Source organism: Microchirus variegatus (genome assembly GCF_963457635.1).
Source record: "Microchirus variegatus genome assembly, chromosome: 8".
NCBI classification, from domain to species: domain Eukaryota; kingdom Metazoa; phylum Chordata; class Actinopteri; order Pleuronectiformes; family Soleidae; genus Microchirus; species Microchirus variegatus.
In genome coordinates, this window is record NC_139809.1 from 16,495,536 (window position 1) to 16,517,081 (window position 21,546).

Below are 21,546 nucleotides of genomic sequence, written 5' to 3' on the forward strand. Positions count from 1 at the left end.
TTAAGACGCCTGAGGCACCACCTCCATCACCTTCTGGCACAGAGCCGTCGTCGTAGCTGCAAAGACATCGAGCGACATTTTAACCACAGCGTCGACAGACAGAAACAAACAAACTCACAAACTCACAACGTGAAAACGCGCGTTGTCGTTGCTACTTACAGAGTCCTCTCAGCAGCCACTTGGGTTTGGTTTTCCACCACACGCCCAACATGTAGAAGGGCAGACCGGTGGCGATGATGCCGAAGCCGATGGCGCACTCTTTGGGAGTCTTCCAGAAGGAAACGACGACGAGGAAGAAGCACGCCATCACGAAAGTGATGGGCAGCAGAATATTTACCTGAGGGAAGGAGACGCAAATACTGTCACATAACTGTCGACATTAGGATGTACACAACAAGGTAGGGGTGAGGATTATGACGACATCATCCTTTTCCTAAGTTAGCGTATTCTACTTTGCCTACACAAACACCCACGGGTGACGTTTTGAGATGTATGACACTCTGACAACATTTAATGCCTCCCAATAAGCTGTCAATCATTCTGGTTTATTTACCCTGAGCTCAGGAACTCCTCAGGGAAAATGTTAACACAGTAGAAGCTCATTCTCCTCATTGACTTCCATTCAAACTTTGACTTCTTTTTGCAACCTTATCCCAAAATGGTCTACGTTTCAAACCAAAATCTAATCTAATCAAGAGTCATTGATTTCAGGCATCCATTAACAGATCTATATGTGGAACTGAATGTTATTTGACATATTCCCTTAAAAAAATGATAATTTTGTGCATTTTTAAAAAAAAATTTGGACAAACTGCAAAAAAGTCAGATTCACAAAACACTAAAATAATCCCTATACTCTAATGTATTGGAGATGCATTATAATCTCTAATCCATGCACTTGTAGGAGGATGTTTGTCATGGTTTGAGGCCTTTTCCACTGCATTTTGCCAGTTATTAGCACGTGTGATTCTAAATGTGTTGAACAACAGATCGACTGCATCAAACGTGATTAAACACACCCTCGCATGCAAACATGGAACAATCAAACATTTGTCTTCTGTGTGTGTGTTGGTGTGTCCTGCAGCACATGCTCTCACTCTCTCACACACATTCCCTCTATATTCCCGTTCCCTAGCCCTTTACCCTAACCCTTAACAATCAGTGCCAAAGTGCCAAACCCTAACTTTTACCCTTAACTGAACATAAACCCTAACCCTTAACCCCTAAAAAGGCCTTCAAAGATGTGAAGACCAACATTTCCTCATTTTAGGTCCTCACAAAGCCACAAATACATGAACACACACACACACAGCAGCTGACAAGCATCGAGCGTCTCCATCTTCTAATCTGAGCTCACTCTGTCTCTGTCTGCTGAATGACTCTGTTGTCTGAACGAGACAAAGACCAAACACTTCCTGTCGCCAAAGCTAACTTTAAGTGGGAGTCGATGGTGAATATTCAGTGTCCACTTGTCTCTGTGTGTGTGTGAGCTGTGAGGGGCTAATTCTCCGCATTAGTTCAGGAAACAAAGACAAAATAAGACATTAAAGTTGGCTGCGTTTGACGTCCTCGCTCACCTTGATGGGTCGCTCCATCTCGGGCTTCTTGTAGCGCAGCCACATCATCCCGATGATCGCCATGGCGATGCACAGCCAGTTGAAGAAGCTGAAGAAGTTTATGACGGAGTAGATTTCCGTGGAGAAGGCGTAGAGCAGCGTCATCAGACACTGGAGAGAACGTGACAGGTCAACGATTGAAGAAAACACCTACGATGCTGTACATTATCGTACATATCGCCATTTTTTGATCCCACTCGTATCGTGATTATAGAGCAAATACATACGGTGAATATGAGCGAGGGCAGTGGGGTGAGCAGAGTGGGGTGGATCATGGACAGCAGACTGGGCAGGTGACCCTCCCGTGAGCCCACGAAGAACAACCTGAGAGGAGGGGAAAAATAAAACTAAATGCAACCATGATGGTGTCATTTACCGCTGAACAACAAGGAAAACTCTTCATGTTTTCAAACTCGTTATCACATTTCTATTAAAGGTGCCATATGTAAGAATGTGGCCAAAAACAGTTACTACATTCAAATTCAAAATACAGAGGTCTTTTAGGTTTTGTTTTCTGACGTAATTGGCAACCAGTGGTTGCTCGGCAGCTGAGACTCTACTGACTGCAATGATTGGTAGACGGCGGTAGGTTGCGCCACATGCCAAAACATGATTCCAAAACATAAACATGATTTGCAGTCTGTAAAATATTTTTTTTAATGCAAATATTTTGTCTGTACTGTTGTTGTTGGCGAGTTCAGTTTGTTATATGAACATTATTCCTGAGTCTCTGTGACATATTAGGAGGATTTTATGGCCAGTTGCTTTATTAGATTTATTACATAATGCACCTTTAAATATTGTTATTTAGAGCTTAATCAAGTTATTCAAATACTCAACTGTTTCAGTGTGGGACATCTGATTAAAGGACAGACAACAATTCACTCAATTAACTACAATTATATGGAACATTCCCACTCAGGGCTCCCACACCTTGTTTGCCATCAAACTCCATGAATTTTCAAGGACTTTCCAGGACCAATTCCCACAAATTCAAGGACAGAATGTGTGTGAGACAGTTTAAGATGGGAGGACAACTTGTAGGAGCCGTTTCGCCCCATGATGGTGTCCACTTTTATTGATTTGCAGCACACGCTCTGCATCTGGACGAGTGATTGTCCTTTTTGGGACCTTGGACAAAGCCAGAATTTGTCATTTTTCTTTGCTGAGACAGAGATCTTGGGATTTTCATTTGCTCCCTCTTGCTCAACTTTACTCACTCATTGTTCTGCATGGAATCTCAACGTCAAACGGTGGCTAGAAAGACAGTGTCCACAACATCGCTAGTAGTTAGGACTCCACGTTTGCTCTGCGTAGGCCTAGGCTACATACGTCAAGTAGCGCAGAGCCTGAAATAGTAGGTGGCGTCGTAAAACAAGGGAGACATTTAGCTAAATATCAACTTCACTTCTTTCTTGCACAACATTCAAGCAACTTTCAAGGATTTCAAGGACCCGTGGTTAGGTTGCCGATAATTGATTATCAGTGTTAGCAGCAGTAGCATTTCCGCGTTTTTTTAATTACCTTGACGACGTAAAGAGAGATCCGTTGACCGATCCGAAGCAGGACAGGCCGACAAACACGGGAATGATCCAAGCCATCACACCCAGGTGACGGTTCCCGAAATCCTGCAGGACACCAACACATTGACACTGAGTCGACAATCGAGCATCATCAGCAAAGTGAGTGACAATCCACTGCTATTTCCAGAAGCTAGAGTTGATATATAAAGTGCATACTTGAGGATAAATGATTTAAATACTGGTCGGCTTGTTGGTCGACTGATGAGGCAGGTTGTGTAGCTGTAAGCATGTAAACAAAACAAGCTTCTTTAGCTTCTAATGTGTGTACTCGTCTGTTTACCCTTGTGCATTCAGTCTCTGATATTGCTAAGCTACCCCTGATTTAAATGCTAATGTGACATGATAACTCACTTTATGACAAATGACAAATATTGTACAGATACCAGTTAATAGTGGTTTTAAACACCATGATTGTACCATTCCTAACCGTACCAAACTGAAGCTGCATTGTGATGGAAACACAACATTAGCATTATATTATAAATTGCACTGTAATGGTAAATTCAATTTCTCTATCTCAGAGCTACAGCACCTGCCCAACACAATACCAGGTCCTTATGTGTATTGTGTATTGTATAATATACAGGCTAATATACAGGCTAGACACAATACACAATATTATTGTGTATTGTGTCTAGCCTGAACTGACACCTTCCTATAACATCCGCAGGGAGTTTGCTCCCCGATACGTACAGTAGACAAAGAGGTGTGAAAACACTGCCTGGAAAGGAAGACTCTTTGTCTATTTGAGGAATGCAAAAGGGGAGTTGCTCAGGTATAAATATGGAGGGATCCGATGCTCTGGGTCTTTCTCCAGCTAGGATCAACTCCTGTGAAGATTGACCTTTTCCTTGCAAGAAAATAAAAACGTGTCGGCCTGCAGAAGTTCTCTATTTTTTTTATTCTTCACCAGCAGCAGAGAATTTCCACAACAACACTCACCACAGCGACCGCCTCGGAGTTGAGCATCTCATCTGGGGAGAGTGTGGTGAAATAGGCCAGGTTGGTCAGAACGTACACGATAGTGACGATGGGCAGAGAGATGATGATGGCTCTGGGAAGGTTTCTGAGGGAGATCATGAAAACGGGGAGTGAGTTTCAACTCACACGACTGCAAAAAAACGCTGTATTTTTATTTTTTATGTTTGTTAGGTGAATCATTGAAACTCACTTAAAAGGTTCAATCATTTCCTCTGTGACAAAATTCAAGTAGTTCCTAGAAGAAAGAAAGGCAGACAATGTTTCAGTTACACTGAAAAACGAAAAAAGTGTATTACATATAGATTCAAATGCTTGATTAAGGCTACTTTTCATACATTTTCAGTAGATTTAATATAGGACATTTTTGTGCATCAGGTGTGTTAGTGTGAGTGTTTTAGTCACAAATATGTACTTTTATATATATACATATATAAATATGTATACATACATATACATACATATATATACATACATACATACATACATACATATATACATACATATACACACATATACATAGATACACATATATATATATATACATACATATACATACATACATACATATATACATACATACATATACATACACACATACATACATACATACATACATATACATATATATATACATACATATACATACATATACATACATACATACATATATATATACATACATATACACACATATACACATACATATACACACATACATAGATACATATACATACATATATATACATATATACATATATACATACATACATATATATACATACATACATATATACATACATATATACATATACATACATACATATACATACATATACACATACACATACATATACACAAATATACATACATATATACATACATACATACATACATACATACATACATACATACATACATACATACATACATATATATACACACACATTCATGGTTTTGAGTGGTTTTCAGCTTCTTAAAATGTGAATATTTTCTGGTTTCTTTGCTCAATATAACAAAAGGAATCCGTAAAAGTGAAGAATTTTGGTTTTGTGGACAAATTGGTGGATTTTGAGAAGATCATTTGCAGGTCTGGGAAACAGATCTGGCCAAATAAATACTCGATTAATAGTAGTGTCAGCCCTTATGATTAAGGCCATCCAACACTACACTATTATACAGTATACAGACTATTATACCTATATTTACAGGCTAGAACCACTAAGAAGAAGGCAGGTTGATGATTTGATTCGATCATTATATTACTATTTTGGACATTCAGTGGAATGTTACTAAAAGACAATGTTATTTTCCAAATTACAGCTATTGTAAAGTTACTAATGATCCACATATGTCTGTAATTGAAAAATTAACATGACATAAAATATTGAACGGGAAGAGCTTTGGGGCAAAAGCCTCCACTCACCAACCACCGTAGGCAAACAGACCGCTGTACAGCGCCAGGCCAATCTTCCCAACGTCCATGTGAGAGCCTTTGAAGGAATTCTCTGGAAGAAGTTCATCTGTTCCACCTGGAGAAGACGAGGACACAACAGAGACTTTATTATTTTTTACACTTTGTTTTATGGTTTATTTCATAAATAAAAAAGGAGAAAGGGAAGAAGGGATCTTCTTCCTTGGTATCTTTGTGAAAGTCAGTCAGATTACAGTTATTTGTTCAATCTTGGCTTAACTTTACTCGCTCATTGTTCTGCATAGAATCTCACGTCCGCTCCATGTCGGTCCTGCGTAGGCCAAGTCTACGTACATCACGCAATGCAGGGCATGAAACAGTAGGTGGCGTCATAACAAACAAGGGAGACATTTACCTAAACTTCTTTCTTGAGCACAATTCAAGCACTTTCAATGACCCATGTCAATTTCAAGGACCCGTGGGAACCCTGTAGGAGTTACAAAAATGCTACGTTGTACTTTTCCAGCAGAATTCCCTGCCATGTTGAATGGGCTGAGTTGGTCCTGACCTGACCTTCACAAATATCAGTCCAGTGTTCCTCAGATATCTCCAGGGTGAAGACAAAGCAAACAAATGAATCTTAAAAACACTTTGGGTCAGTATTAGCGTTTCACTGTAGAATTTAATCAAGCTCAGGCGAAGGAGCTCAGTCAATAAGTGACTCACCAACTACCGTTTGGCCATTTTCAGGATTTAAGGCACTTTTAATTTAGTTAGGGCTCTTTGTCGGACGACGTACAGGCTTCTGCTGGTTTGTGCTACATTCCATCCAGACAAACTCACCCCACACCACACACACACACACACATTCTCAGACACAGCGCCGGTTGCTAAACCAACAGCCAGGGGCAGTGTTGGTAGTGGGAGAGTCAGCCCTAAGCCTCTGTGCGACAGGGGAAAAGCCTGACCAGTGCAGCGAGAGTAAAGATACTCGTCCACTGTCTCAACATCACACACACTGCGAACAGTGTGCAGTAGAGACGTCAGAGAAGTTTGGGGTCACTTAGAAATGTCCTTATCTTTGAAGGAAAAGCACTTTTTTTTAATGAATCAGAAATAAACTCTATACTTTGTTAATGTGGTAAACGACTATTCTAGCAGCAAACGTCTGGTTTTTAATGTAATATGTACATACGTGTATAAAGGCCCATTTCCAGTGTTCTAATGGTACATTGTGTTTGCTAATGGCGTTAGAAGACTATTAATGAATAGTAAACCTTTGTGCAATGATGTTAGCACATCTGAAAAAAGTTTCCCTGGTTCTTAGTGATTAGAAATAATGATAAAAATCATCATTTCTAATCTTGTCAATGTCTTGACTATATTTTCTATTCATTTTGCAACTCTTTGGATGAATAAACTGTGACTTTTCATGGAAAACACAACAAAAATTGTATCGGTGAGCCCAAACTTTTGAACGGCAGTGTATATATTTACGTCCTCTCCATTATATAAGGGTCAGATATATTTCGGTCATGTTCTGTCATATATCTTCCACTGCGTCGGTCAGGAAATTGTGATCAGATGGTCACATGATAGCAGCGCCAGGCAGTGAAAGTGAGACACACACTCGATGAAATATGCATACACACACACACACACACACGCACACACAATATGCACATGCACATTTAAAAAAACAACTACATTTACAACAGTAGTTCTTAGATTAAGTTCAATCTCTGTTCATCCTTTTTTAATAAAAGTGGATGCATGCAGACACTACATAGACTCACCTCCCTGGATTAAACCTTAAGGGGGTTAAATAAGGGTTAAATCGTCATAGAAAAGATAATAATAATATAATCCAGCCTCCAACTCCAGCCACTGTGGTGCCCCCTGAGTGAGATTATAAGATTTCTAAAACATTCCCCTTCTTCTTAAACTAAATACATTATTCAAAACATGTCTTGGATTATCCTGATCTTTCAGAGCTCATGCATCTCAATGAATATCTGATGACACACATAATAATATGTGTGAGCAGTGGAGTTGAAAAGGTGCATTTTCATTCCATGGTGACCTTTGGAATAAATATTCCAAATTGGATCATGTCCATGGGAATGATCGGGATCAAATGGAAAGATTTTTGTTTTGTCACAGGCAAAATTATAAAATTAAAATAACACAACACAGACTTATTTTCTTATGTTGAGTAAAATAATCTGGATTGTTTTTGCCAAGATTACGCTACAATATATTGCTTATCTATAACTAACTATATATAAGCTCCATACAGGTTTTTACACATGGTGTGTGTGTGTGTGTGTGTGTGTGTGTGTGTGTGTGTGTGTGTGTGTGTGTGTGTGTGTGTGTGTGTGTGTGTGTGTGTGTGTGTGTGTGTGTGTGTGTGTGTGTGTGTGTGTGTGTGTGTGTGTGTGTATGTGTGTGTGTAAGACTGATAAAGGAGGGAGGGGTTTAGTGGAGATAATCAGATTACACAGGACTCTAATCTGAGACACTGGCTGACTGTGAGTTTATGAGTCACAAAAACACACACACACACGCACACAAATAAATTATTATTATTTTTACTTTATTTGCATAGGTGCAATTTCTAATGGGCATTTCTAGCAAAAATGGTATTTAAATATTTAATTATAATTATTATAATAATTGTTATTTACTGAATATTTGAAACCCAAGTGCATGAGAAGCTTGTGAATGTAATACAAGGTGCATTCAAGAAACCTCGTAAATGTCATCACTTCTGCAAACACTAAGTGACCAAATGCTTGCTGCTACAGGTAGTCGCTGAAGTAGAAAGATATAAATCTTTTGAATTTATAGGAATCATGAATGACACATTTGAGTCGTGCCATTTTTAAACAGTTTTGTCTGTTAAATTTCATAAAATGGTCAAAGTATTTTCTGATTCATAGATTTTTGATCATATAGCAGGTAAAACAGTGAATATTTGCTCTTACACTCAGTAACAGCAGCAGCAGCCTGACGGCAGGGTTTCCCCCAACTTAATCCCAGCCACGCGCTCAGTCTTTGACTCTAACTCTAGATAATCTGAGGTGTCTCTACGATAAACTGTCATCAGGAGCGGCGTGATGAAAAAGCCTGGTGTTTACCTTTGTAAGAGTGGCATCAGAACAAGGCCGACTGTGGAAACGGCAAATTAGGAGAGGACTAGGATTACAAACGAGTCAAATGACTCCTCGTGCACCAGATACAAACCCAAACGGGTATTAGACGAAGCCGCGGGGATTAGGATCAGTTCAAGCATGGAGGCTGAAGTAAAGAGGAGGAGCAGTCAGAGCTTTGAATAGTCAATCACTCTTGATGGGAAGGACTGTGACGCCACGTGAACACATGCACCCATGTGTGATATTTGTTTCTCGTCAGGCTAAATGTCACATATCTCACCTTTACAGCTCCTGCTACACAAACCACAAAGTAGTAGAGGTTTGCTGTTGTAGTTTGAGTTAAACTGTGGAAAAAGCTTCAAAGTTTCAAAGCTAAATTCAAGCTCGACTTGGATCGTGTCTAGTGCGAGGTCAAAGGTTAAGAGGTCATCGCAAACACAGCTGCAGGAAACGCACGTTTGATGTCATGTTTGTCTTGTTTTCAAAGGTGAACTGTGGACAAATCATGACATTTGTCTTTTTTAAATCAAGACAATTATCAGGCAAACAGCAAATTATTTTTACTTTATTTAACTTTATTTGCATAGGTGCAATTTCTAATGGCCATTTCTAGCAAAAATGCTATTTGAATATTTAATAATAATATTATTTAACGGATATTCTAAAGCCAAGTGCATGAGAAGCTAGTGAATGTAATGCAGGGCTCACTGCGTGTTGAGCTCAAAGGAGCAGCTTCAAGATGCATTCAAGAATTCTGGTAAATTTCAACAATTCTGCAAACACTAAGCGACTACTGCTTCAGGCAGTCGAAGTAGAGAGATTTTTTGGGGATTTTTGGAGTGGACTGGACTCGCGCAGAGGTTTCATATCTTTTAAGCCTTTTGTTTGGAGACGATTTCTACTTTTCAAAATGAAGCTACTTGCGAATTTAGATGCATCATCACGGATTTACTGTGATCAAATGCAACACCTGACAGCTTTGCTCCAAACACTGCGACTCAACAGCAGGAGTTCAGGTTTTTTTCTCCCCCGCCCTCCACCTTTAATCATAAGAAAGGAAGCGGAAAATAAAGGGTTTTTAGCCAAGTTTTGATATTTAGGACGATGACATGAAGCACTGTCGTCTAATTTCTGTGGCACGAACCCAGTGAGCCCAAGCGCTGGCGGAGAAAGACTTAATTCAGAAGGTCAGGAGTGGAATAACTGCGGTCATTTCCTGTCTGTTATTTGTTTTTTATCAAATTTTCTAAAGGCCTAAAAATATTAACCTGTAATACAAGCGCGGGGTCATTACAAACACATTTAAACACAGCTAAGGTGGTGACGTCAGCCAGAAGTTATGATGCAATCACACACATGTAAGGAAGTGGCTTTAAGGAGTTTCCAGACCACACTGCCCATAATTGGAAGGCAATTTTCCAGCAAAAATACCAGGAAGAAGCTGTTTGAACTTACTGTCCTGGAATATTTGCAAACAAGAATTGACTCAGTGGTGCTCACGCTGTCCATTTGTGAACGCATCAAAAAGGACGCAGGTGAAGAACCCTTATTATTATTATTTTCTCGATCAATCGTATGGTTCATAAAATGTCCGAAAAAAAAAAAAAAAACGTAGATCAGAGTTTGTCAAACCTGGAAATGATGATGTTCTCCAATGTTCTCGTTTTTGTCCACAAACCGAAATGATTCAGTTCGTAATGATTTCTTTGATGAAAATCATCACATTTAAGAAGGTGAAACAATCAGAAATATTGTCTTAATCATGAAAAATAAGCTTCAAACCGATTAATTTAGTTAATTGATTAATAATTTAGTAATTGTTTCAGCTCTAGCAGCAAAGTGAGGATAAACATCCAGTTTGGCCGTGGAGTTATACAGCAAAACTAACCATAACACAACATACTAATAGATAAAAACACAATACGTTAAACAGAAATGTAAATGTCAACACATTTAAATGAATAAAAATGTAGAAATATAAACATTTTCTATTTTAGCCAGGAGATGCACACTCTGTGGATCAACTGTTTCCCAGTTGTATGGAGAGGTATTTAAAGTTCTACTAACGCTGTGACTGAGTGCAGTTTTAAAAGAGGAACAAGAGAGGTTTTTGATAAAGTTGTGGGCCTCCTTCTCCAGAGCCACCTGAACAGTCGATCTAGTATTCAGAGCAGAGGCTGCTGCTGCTGCTGCTGCTGCTGCTGCTGCTGCTGCTGCTGCTGCTTCCTGGGTTTTGTCTCATTGCCTCATAGTGACCTATTCACTGTGATCATTTGAAGACTTGAGCAGATGTAAGAGTTGCTAAACCTGCTTTTGTTGTCATTTTGTACGGAATTATTCGTGCTTTGCCGTCATTTACGCTACCGTTCAAAAGTTTGGGCTCACTTATGGAAATGTCCTTATCTTTGAAGGAAAAGCACTTTTTTCAATGAATATAAATGAATCAGAAATACACTCTATACACTGTTAATGTGGTAAATGACTATTCTAGCTGCAAACGTCTGTTTTTTGTACATAGGTGTATAGAGGCCCATTTCCAGTGTTCTAATGGTACATTGTGTTTGCTGATGGCGTTAGAAGGCGAGTGGATGATTAGAAAACCCTTGTGCAATGATGTTAGCACAACTGAAAACAGGTTTGCTGGTTCTTCGACGACAGGGCAACATTATTATTTTGAATAAAAATCATTATTTCTAATCTTGTCAATGTCTTGACAATATTTTCTATTCATTTTGCAACTATTTTTATGAATAAAAGTCTGACTTTTAATGGAAAACACAGACAAAAGTGTATAGGTGTGCCCAAACCTTTGAACGGTGGTGTATGTTCAGTGTTTTGTGTGTAAATAATGGATAATTCAAAAGGGAAAACCCCTATAAAACAAGATAAAAGCCAAGACAGAGACCAAAATAAATACAAAAAGTCAATAAATAAATCCAATTAAAACTGAAAAACCTCTAACAAAAGTGTGTACCATTACTGCATTTTGTTGAACAAAGCTGTTCTTGTACGGTCAAGTCCTGAAGCTCAGGACTAGCGCTGCAGGGTTTATTTGATTAATCCATTGTTAACTATAATTAAATCATGCTCTCTCACTTTTCTGGTTTCTTTTGCTCCATACGACAAATAAAACTGTTTTGGTTTGTGGACAAAACGAGAACATTTGAGAACGTCATCATTTCCACGTTTGATCGAGAAGATACTGCCCATCACCCTATACCTGCCCAGTACAGAATACCAGGTCCTTTGTGTATAGTGTATTATATATTGTGTATTGTGTCTAGCCTGAACTGACACAGTTCCTACAACACCCACAGAGAGTCGGCTCCCCGATACCTACAGTAGACAAAGTGGTGTGAAAACACCGCCTTGAATGGCAGACTCTTTGTCTATTGGAGGAATACAAAAGGGGAGTTGCTCAGGCATAAATGTGGACGGCTCACTTTGCTCGGGGTCTTTTTCCAGCTAGGATCACTCCTGGGAAGATTGACCTTTTCCTTGCAACGAAAAAAAAAACTTGTCGGCCGGCAGAAGTTCTCTATTTCATTCTTCACCAGCAGCAGAGAATTTCCACAACAATTTTAATAGACCTTCGTTAATAAACCTTCATTAGTTGGACCATTTATCGTGAATGGGAAATCTTTTCCAACTCCCCGTCTTTGTGTTTTACAACTAATGAGTACATTTCCAAATGAACAGCGCGGCGTTGGTTCGGCTCAGAGGAGTCATTGTCCGACGCCTTTGTGCTGCCATGCCTCTTGTTTCTGGCTCGCACTTCAAAAACATCCTGTGACTTAAATGAGAGTTTCGTGAGAGTGGCACGACTCCAGGGAAGCTCAGGACGCTTCCTCTGAGTCGACGCCGGACAGAAATCCTCTCTTATTTCAAGATTATTTTAAATCTGCCTGAAGACTGAACAGCAGAGAAAGTCTTTGTTTGATCCATGTCTTTCTGTGAGTGACCACAAATAGGAAATAATCTGATCTGAGGATTCACCAGCAGGGGCCGCTGTTGTTGACTAAATCTAGATCTACTCCAGTCTTTGACAAATGGAGACATTATAAAGTGTCTTTTTCAGATTTATTAAGTTATTAATTGCATCAGTAACAAAAGTAAAATTGCTTCTTTATTAGTGCCGGGCACGTTACCGGCGCATGGCGCGTTTCCATGACGACTGACAAAGAAAAAGACGTGCATGACGTCATGTTTACGTGACTCCCGATTGTTAAAATGAGTCTCTAAAGTAACGCTAAACGCTAAAAACAGAGGCACACATACGCAGTACACCGGTACGCTGGTTATTTGTATCACCGCTCTAAACTCGTTTAATAATAAACAGACCGATCCAGTTCAACTGTAGGCGCTTACCATCGCTAAAGGAGCTAACTGGTAAACTTTGCCTGGACTCATGGAAACGCGTCATGTGCGTTAACCTAGTGCCCAGCAATAGAATCCGATTGAGCTACTTATTTAACCTTGGACTGTGGGAGGAGGCCACAGTCGCGCTGACCGGCGCTAAAGGAGCTAACTGCTAAAAAACAGTGCCTGGACGCAAGTGCTCCGGCACGTAAACAAAAGACTTCATGCGTCTTTTTTTCTGGTCAGTCGTCATGGAACCGCGTCATGCGCTAACGTCGGTAACGGCGTTAACGTACGGCGTTAACGTACTGTACTCTCTGGACTCTCGGACGTGTGTGTGTGTGATCGCGTGTGACCGTACCTTGGGCGATCTTGACGAAGCCGATGATGATGATGATGGCGAGCGCCAGGAGCTTGGCTGCAGCGAAGAAATCCTGAACCCTGGTCGCCGCCTTCACGCTGTAGCAGTTCACGAAAGTCAACAGCACTGCGGAGAAGAGACGGGAGAATGAGGAACGAGATCCAAGAGCGTTTCGGTGTGACTCAAATTATGATGCAATTTCAAACCTTCAACAGCTTTTAAAAGTGTTTTTCCGAATAAGTCCTGCACATCTACAGTACTGTCTCTGCAGAACACTCACACACACAAGAGGCCCCTGACCGTGGAGCCCATTAAAAGTGATTAACTAAAGCAGCGGGTCCCTTCAGAAGCTCCTAAATCAGGCCAGAGCCACGACAAAAGGACGAGACAAAGCACAATGAAGCCCTGTGTGTGTCTGTGTGTGTGTCTGTGTGTGTGTGTGGACAGAGATAGAGAGAACAGTAGGTCAAGTACAAAGACACACAAAATCACAGGAGCAGAGGGACAACTGTGTGTGTCCACATGAATGCAAGTGAAGGCATTCACACTCGATTCCTAGAGAGAGAGAGAAACCAGTCACATGAAACAATGAAGCCCTAAAATAGACCTGTGGGTGTTCACAGTGTCTCAAGAAGACTGTGAGGACATTCCTGTCAGGTCCTCATAAATTTAAATGACTTTAAGACTCTGTTTTAGGGTTAGGGTTCAGCATTAAGAGTTATGACGGAATGCATCATTATGTGTATGAGAGTCCGCACAAAGAATGCAACGGAGATGTGTGTTCTCATCTCCACGATGACCCCACAGCACAGGAATTCACATGTACACATGAAACTCATTAAAACACACACACACACACACACACACACACACAGATAAACATAGTCTTGGTCTATGGCCTTGTCATGTGGTCTCAGTCTGGATTAAGATTTCAGTCATTTTGAAGATCAGGTACAAGGTCACTGGCTAGCACAAGACACACACACACACACACACACACACACAGTATGTGTATATATCATATATATATATATATATATATATACACACATACACACATACATATATACACACACACATATATACATATATACACACAGATATACACACACACACATATATATACATATATACACACAGATATACACACACACACACACACATATATACATATATATATATATATATATATACATATATATATATATGCAAACAGATGCCTACACCCTGAAAGAGCCACTAATCCAGATTTAACTTTAAGACTCGACACCACACAAAGAACATGATGATGATGAGTTTGCACCAAAATTGTGTTGCACACAAACACAATACGCGATACACGGCCCACACGATGCCAACGGTATCGCAATAACAACGATTCCGTGATAATCGACGTATTGCAAGACGAATGCGTAACAAAATGTGAACGTGAAAAGTTAAAAGTACAGGATTTCTCTGTTAATTCACAAAGTGGACGGAGCATCTTTTAGTGTAGCTTTGTCCACCATTATCCTGCTGTAAACTGAGCAGCGCCGTGAGGAGACATGAAGTAGTGCGCCTTCATTTATTAATCAACATATCGATATTTTCTCCAGCGTATAGTTTATCGCATCGCGGGACGAGGAAGGACGACGATATAGATCACCAAATTATGATATTTTGATCCACCCTTAATTCTACAGATACATTTACAGTTCATTTAATTTTGCATAAAAATTAGCCACCTCGCAATTTTCATCCCGATGCAAGGCTGACTAACTTTTATAACTGAATCAACACGTGCTGCCACCCTCTAAAATATAGACCTGCTAGAGTCTAAAGCAGATTAAATGTTTCGGAAAAACACTTTAAATGCAATTTTAGCTAATTAAATTTGGCTAATAGGCTTGGACAGGCCCTGGAGCTGAAACTCCATCTTGGTCTGAAACACTTGAGCATTTATAAACAGATTAGTAATCAGTTTAAGCGTTTTTAAAACAAGCTCTATACATTGTGAATGTGTTGTTTGCTCCTAATGATAAACAAATCAAATGAGAAACTGCACTTAGGGATGCACCGATTATTCAATTAATCACCAACTATTTTTATCATCAATTATTTGTTTCGTTTTTTTTTTCTTTTTTTTCCATAATAAGATAAAAAATTGATGCATCGAATAAATAATCGACAGATTAATCAGTGATGAAAATAATGGTTAGTTGCAGCCCTAAACTGATTCATTTAGTCCTGGGCGTGAATTTAGATTTAAGAACAGACATTTAAGACAAGATCTTCTTTCTTTTTTTAAGTTTGGGAAATTCGGATTACCCGATTAACTGGGAATAAAATCGACCGATGAATTAATCAAGTGGAGCTGACGCAACACGGCGGTGTGAGGCTGCGCGAGCGCGCGCGAGCTCCCTTTACAGGGGGGCACGTGCTCCGGCAAGAAATGTGATTTGACCGTAAACATGTGTGTAAACATGTGTGCACCTGTCTCACACACACACACACACACACACACACACCACACACACACACACACACACACACACACACACACACACACACACACACACACACACACACACACACACACACACACAGGTGTGTTTGTTTGTACATGTTTACACAAAAATTAAGTATGTATGATTCACTCCACTGTGACTCATCACAGCCATCATCGCCTCCTCCTCCTCCTCCTCCTGCAGGAGCAGCAGCAGCATCGTGTAAAGTTGCATCATCAGGTTCATACTCACGGATACACAGGCAGGCCACCAGCTTCGCCCCGTTCTCCGGCACCGGACAGTCGGGGAAAATGGGTTTGAGGAGGTAGGTGGCGAACACGTAGGCGACGATGTACTGCGACGAGGGCCGGATGATGAGCAGCTCGATCCACAGCTTGAGGAACGCCGGCAGGGAGCCGTACACCTCCAGGATGTAGGCATAGTCCCCGCCGGACTTGGTGATGGTGGTGCCCAGCTCCGCGTAGCACAGGGCGCCCACCGTGGAGAAGACGCCGCACACTGCCCACACGACCAGGGACAGACCCACGGAGCCCGCCTCCCTCACCACGCCGGTGGGTGTGATGAAGATGCCCGAGCCGATGATGGTGCCGACGATAATGGCCACGCCGTTCACCAGGGTGATGGTCCTCTTCAGGGCGACCCCTTCCTCTCCTCCGTCTCCTCCCTGAGCTCCGGGCTCCGCCGTCCCCCCGGCGGGCAGCATCCTCTCCGTGACATGTTTGTCGTCGTCCTTGTCCGCGAAGGAATTAGAGTTTCTCTTTTTCAAAGCAGACATGTTTGCTGGAGTTTCCTCTCTTCTTCCTCTTTTTCTTCTTCTTCTACTTCGTCACTCGCTGAGCTTCCCGCTTCCCGGGGTCTGAGAGCAGGTGGATCCGCGGTGTGGAGCCCTGAAGCCGGCTGCGTTGAGCCACGCGGAGTCCTCGCTGTGAGGGTGGAAGTGTGAGTGTGTGAGGAGACAGCGTGGTTTCCCCGTGTCTCTGCTCCGCCTGTGTACAAAGGCACAGTGGACAGTGACGTGGGCGCCACCTCCGTCAAGGCCAGCCCGCCCTCCGCTGCTGTTCGCTCGGCGTCTCCTCCTCAGTGATGACCCCGACACACTTTCGACCATTTCCGCCCTCCAGCGGGAGACAGCAGTACTACGTCCCTCCCCCTCCCCCACAACCCCCCCTTTCATCATCATCAACACCCATGTTTGTTCAAGTTCAAGAGTCTTTGTGGCTCCCATTTCAACTCAAAAACGTTATTATTCAAGAAACAGCACAGTAAAAGACAATCAAATAAATAAATAAAATTTAAAAATAAAACTTTTAGAAGGCCTCTAGCACCCTGCAGCACTGGTAGCACTTTCTGTTTTTCTGTATTGTTATTATTGATTTAATGTAAATCACTTTGGGCACCGTGTGGTTATTGTAAAGTGCTATACAAATAAAACTTGATTGATTGATTGAAATAAAAACAACACTCTGCAGCAGTCACTACCATAATATACACATCAAAATGTACTTCTGTGGGACAATGTAGCTACACACCTCTCACTTACATTTATTACATTAGTTCTTATTTTCCTGAGGATGTAACGCTCTCAGGGCCATTTTATCCACACCAATAACAACATTTTCATTTTTGGGAGCCCTAAAACACTATATTTTAAAAACCAGACCCAGAAAAGTGGGAAAATGATAATTAATGATGATAACTTTTATTTATTTTACTGTCTTAGTCACACAGGCTTTCTTCTCTCTCTCTGTCTGTTTATGTTGTTGTATAAACTGTAATGTGTCTTTTTTGAATAAAGCTTTATTTTTAAAGTTTGTACACAGCCAGTGTCATGTCATGAAGTACAAATACTTAAGAACATTTACATATCTGTATGTTGTTATTTATATTTTTAGCAACTAGATTTCCAAAATAAATGGTGTACTTTTACTCTTATATATATTTCTCCTTGTTATCTTTTTACTCATTACTACAAAATAAAATCTACTCCACAACTTTCCAGTTAAAGGACGATTGGCTCTACCACTGAGCTACTGTAATACTTTTCTCAAAGTGAAGTACATTTTATATTAGTAAATTACTTTTTATACCTTAGTACAGTAAATGTCATGTACTTTTTAGCCAAGTAATACTGTAAAAGGTGACTTCAACTTCTACCTAAGTAATTTTTCTGGTAAGACACTTGTACTTTTACTGAAGTATCCCTTTCATGTACTTTATACAATACTGTACAGCGCCACATACAGGCCTGGTATATGTACGACAGCGTTTAAAGTCGTTTTTTCCCCCTCTCTAATCGCTTGCTTTGATTGGTTGAGTAATTATATTCTGTGGAATTTGCCACAACAACTTATTTGCTAAGTGCTTTTTTGTTTTAGTATGACTAAAAGTGACTTTTTCATGAATTTAGACTTCCTCTCTCTCTGTGCGAGGGTTTGAATCCTCACGCAGGTTCGCAGTCACAACACAATCATTGCGTGTGAGGAAACACCAGAAACACAGAAAAGCTGCCAAGACACTCACTGATATACCACAATCACCTGCCCAAACCGGTTTAATGGTTTGTTAATCTAAGACCGAGACTGAATGAAAACTGCCAGAGGTGTGAAGGCATTCTTAGTAATAAGGATGCAGAACTTTCATATTCAGATTATTTAATAATCTGACTCAGCTCCAATAAAATGTTTGCAGATTTAGCTTCCTTTTTAATGTGAGAGCTGTTTAACACATGCTGCTTCTGTGTTGGCCTGAAGATGAAGGATTATTTAATGTAAGCATAAACTAAGCTTGTTTTTTCAAAGTTGTGCGAAATGAAGCCTATAGGTGTTATTTATTTATTTATTTATTTATTTTGAATCTGAACTTTTGTAACCAGGGAAAAGATTGAGAACCTCAAAACAGCCAGGAGCACAAGATATCTGTATCTTTGGAGGTAGATTTGACAACAGTTCAACACGGCCTGTAAATGCTGCTGAACCAGCTGTCCTGGATTTTTTGAACTGAAACAACACAGAGGGAGGATTATGGGGAAGGAGTGGCACAGGACAGGGTTGTGAGGTTAGAGGAGGCCCTGCTGTGAGTCCTAGAGTTGAATATCTGAGACAAGGAGCTGATGGACTGACCCTGGTGGAAATATACAGCTGCAGAAGAAAAAGATCACTGAGGAAAAAACATATCCACAGGTTTGCAGAGTAGGGAGTAGAAGGTTCAGTTTGGTACGATACTGCATATTTTTCTGCCTTTCCCTTAGTAACAGTACCAAAGATAACCACAACTGTTCCATTTTTTCACAGTAAAATGGTACGATATGGTCGCGGTGGCACTAGACTGGCTCCGCCCACGACAGTAAGCTGATTGGACGACAGAAAAACGTAAAACCGCAGTCTGTACTTGTACAAATATTGACGTCTTGTTGAGAAACACAGCCACGAACAGAGCAGCGACAAAAAGAGCTGCTGGACGTCCTCCTTTGTTGTCTGTTCTGTCACATTCACTATAACGACGTCACATTACGCGTCACTATTACTGTATCATTGCAAACTGCGAAAACACAGTCAAACCCCCGGGTCAGTGTGTCCTGGGCTTAACCCTAGATCACCATTGGTTTTCACCCCGAGCAAATACATTCATGTGATTTTTATGAAAACCAAGTTTTCATCTTCATTATTTATTTTATTTTTTTTGACATTTTTTGTTCCCAAATTCTTAACTTTCCAGTAATTTTGGAGCATTTTTATATGGTCCCCTCATGATGCTTTTCTTTCATTTTGTTTGACATGATACAGTTTAAAATAAAAGAACACTACTCAAATGTGTCATGTATTGTCATATTTTGACATATTTTGATGACAAGTACTTTTTATTGAGTGTATTTATTATCTCGGGTAAAAATCACCCGGCGTTAGTGATGGTGTTTTGAATTTGAGCGATAGTGTGCTAGGGTTAAAGGCTGTGGTGGGAGTGCTGTGGTCACACACACACACACACACACACACACACACACACACACACACACACACACACACACACACACACACACACACACACACGCACACACACACACACACACACACACACACACACACATGCTCTCAAAACAGAAACACACTCTAAACAACAGCTAACAAGGTTCCAACTGGAAAGTCTGATGTGTCCTGTCTGTCTGACAGCATGGAGTTTTTGTTTTTTTAATTAAAGACAAAATGTCTGTCCACTCTGAACAAGTGTTGTTTGAAAGCTCCCATCCAGACACACAATTTCCTGTTCTCAGACAAGCTGGACACAGTCTTCCAAATCCCGAAAGCCTCAAGGTGCGTCCTGATATTGTTTCTCCTCGTCTGCTCAAAGCCTGAAAAATGCGAGAGCTTCGTCTCAGGTCGAGCCACAGATGGAGAAACATAAATGCACTTCAGTCTGTGCGTGTGGACCATGGTTTATTTAAATCTGCCTGTCTGTCTGTCTAAGTAAACCTGTGCAACGGCTCCCACAGGTTCCTCAGCATGCAGTACCTGGGAATGTTTGTTCTATTCCAGTCACAGTGGGAGGCGAAGGATTACTGACCACATCTCATGTCACAGACGCATACAGTGAGGTCAAATAAAATAAAATAAAATAAATAAATTGGAAACTCCAATTAAGCGACATAGATACTCTACGAATTTAAAATGTGTTGAATAAACTGTAAAGTGTCAAATTAACAATGAGCAATGAGCGATTTGGTACTCTGCTCTGATAGCATAGCCTAACGTAACACACCATAACATAACATGAAATAACATAGCATAGCATAACACAACATAGCATAGCATAACAACAGCATAACATGACATAATATAATATAACATAACATAGCATTACATAGTATAACATGACATAACATAAAATAGCATAAGAACACAACATAGCATAACATAATATAGCATAACATAGAATGGCATAACATAAAATAGCATAAAAGTATTCAACATAGCATGGAACCACAACAAAGCATAATATAACACAGCGGAGCAGAGCATAACACGAAATAACATTGCATAACATGACATCAAATAAAATAGCACAGCATAACAACACAACATAGTGTAACATTATACAATATAGCATGAAAACACAACATAGCATAACATAACACAGCAGAGCATAGCATAACATGAAATAGCATAACATGGCATCAAATAAAATAGCATAGCATAACAACACAACATAGCGTAACATTATATGTTGAAATGCATGAAAACACAACATAGCATAAAATAACATTACATGACACAATGTAGCATAACAGCATAGCATAGCATAACGTCACAGTTTCCTCCAAGTTCTCGAGTTTTTGTCCACAGCAACTCTAACAACAACAACAAATACACAGAGCTTCAGAGCATAATCACAAATAAATATAATATATACAGAGTGACAGACATTTTTGTCCTCGGTAGGTGGCGTCCACAGCGTCCACATCGTCTACAGCGTCCACAGCGTCCACAGCGTCTACAGTGTCCACAGCGTCCACAGCGTCCACAGCGTCCACTCTTTGATTCAATGTCTTAAAAAAACCCAGGAGGTTTCCCACCAAGTCT

At 40.4% G+C, this 21,546-nt stretch overlaps 1 protein-coding gene across 1 annotated transcript; it reads right to left on the reverse strand.

Annotated features, from left to right (window-relative positions):
* On the reverse strand, positions 1 to 16,947 carry slc7a5 (solute carrier family 7 member 5; the record flags this gene model as incomplete). The annotated part of the gene is made up of 10 exons (XM_083893376.1): positions 16,205 to 16,947; positions 13,467 to 13,592; positions 5,604 to 5,709; positions 4,371 to 4,415; positions 4,142 to 4,265; positions 3,141 to 3,244; positions 1,844 to 1,940; positions 1,578 to 1,727; positions 160 to 337; positions 1 to 56 (listed from the first exon to the last, which is right to left on the reverse strand). Exons 1-10 carry the CDS (start codon positions 16,746 to 16,748, stop codon positions 1 to 3), a joined length of 1,530 nt encoding a protein of 509 aa, XP_083749502.1. The 5' UTR covers positions 16,749 to 16,947.
* Between the last annotated feature and the right edge of the window lie 4,599 nt (positions 16,948 to 21,546).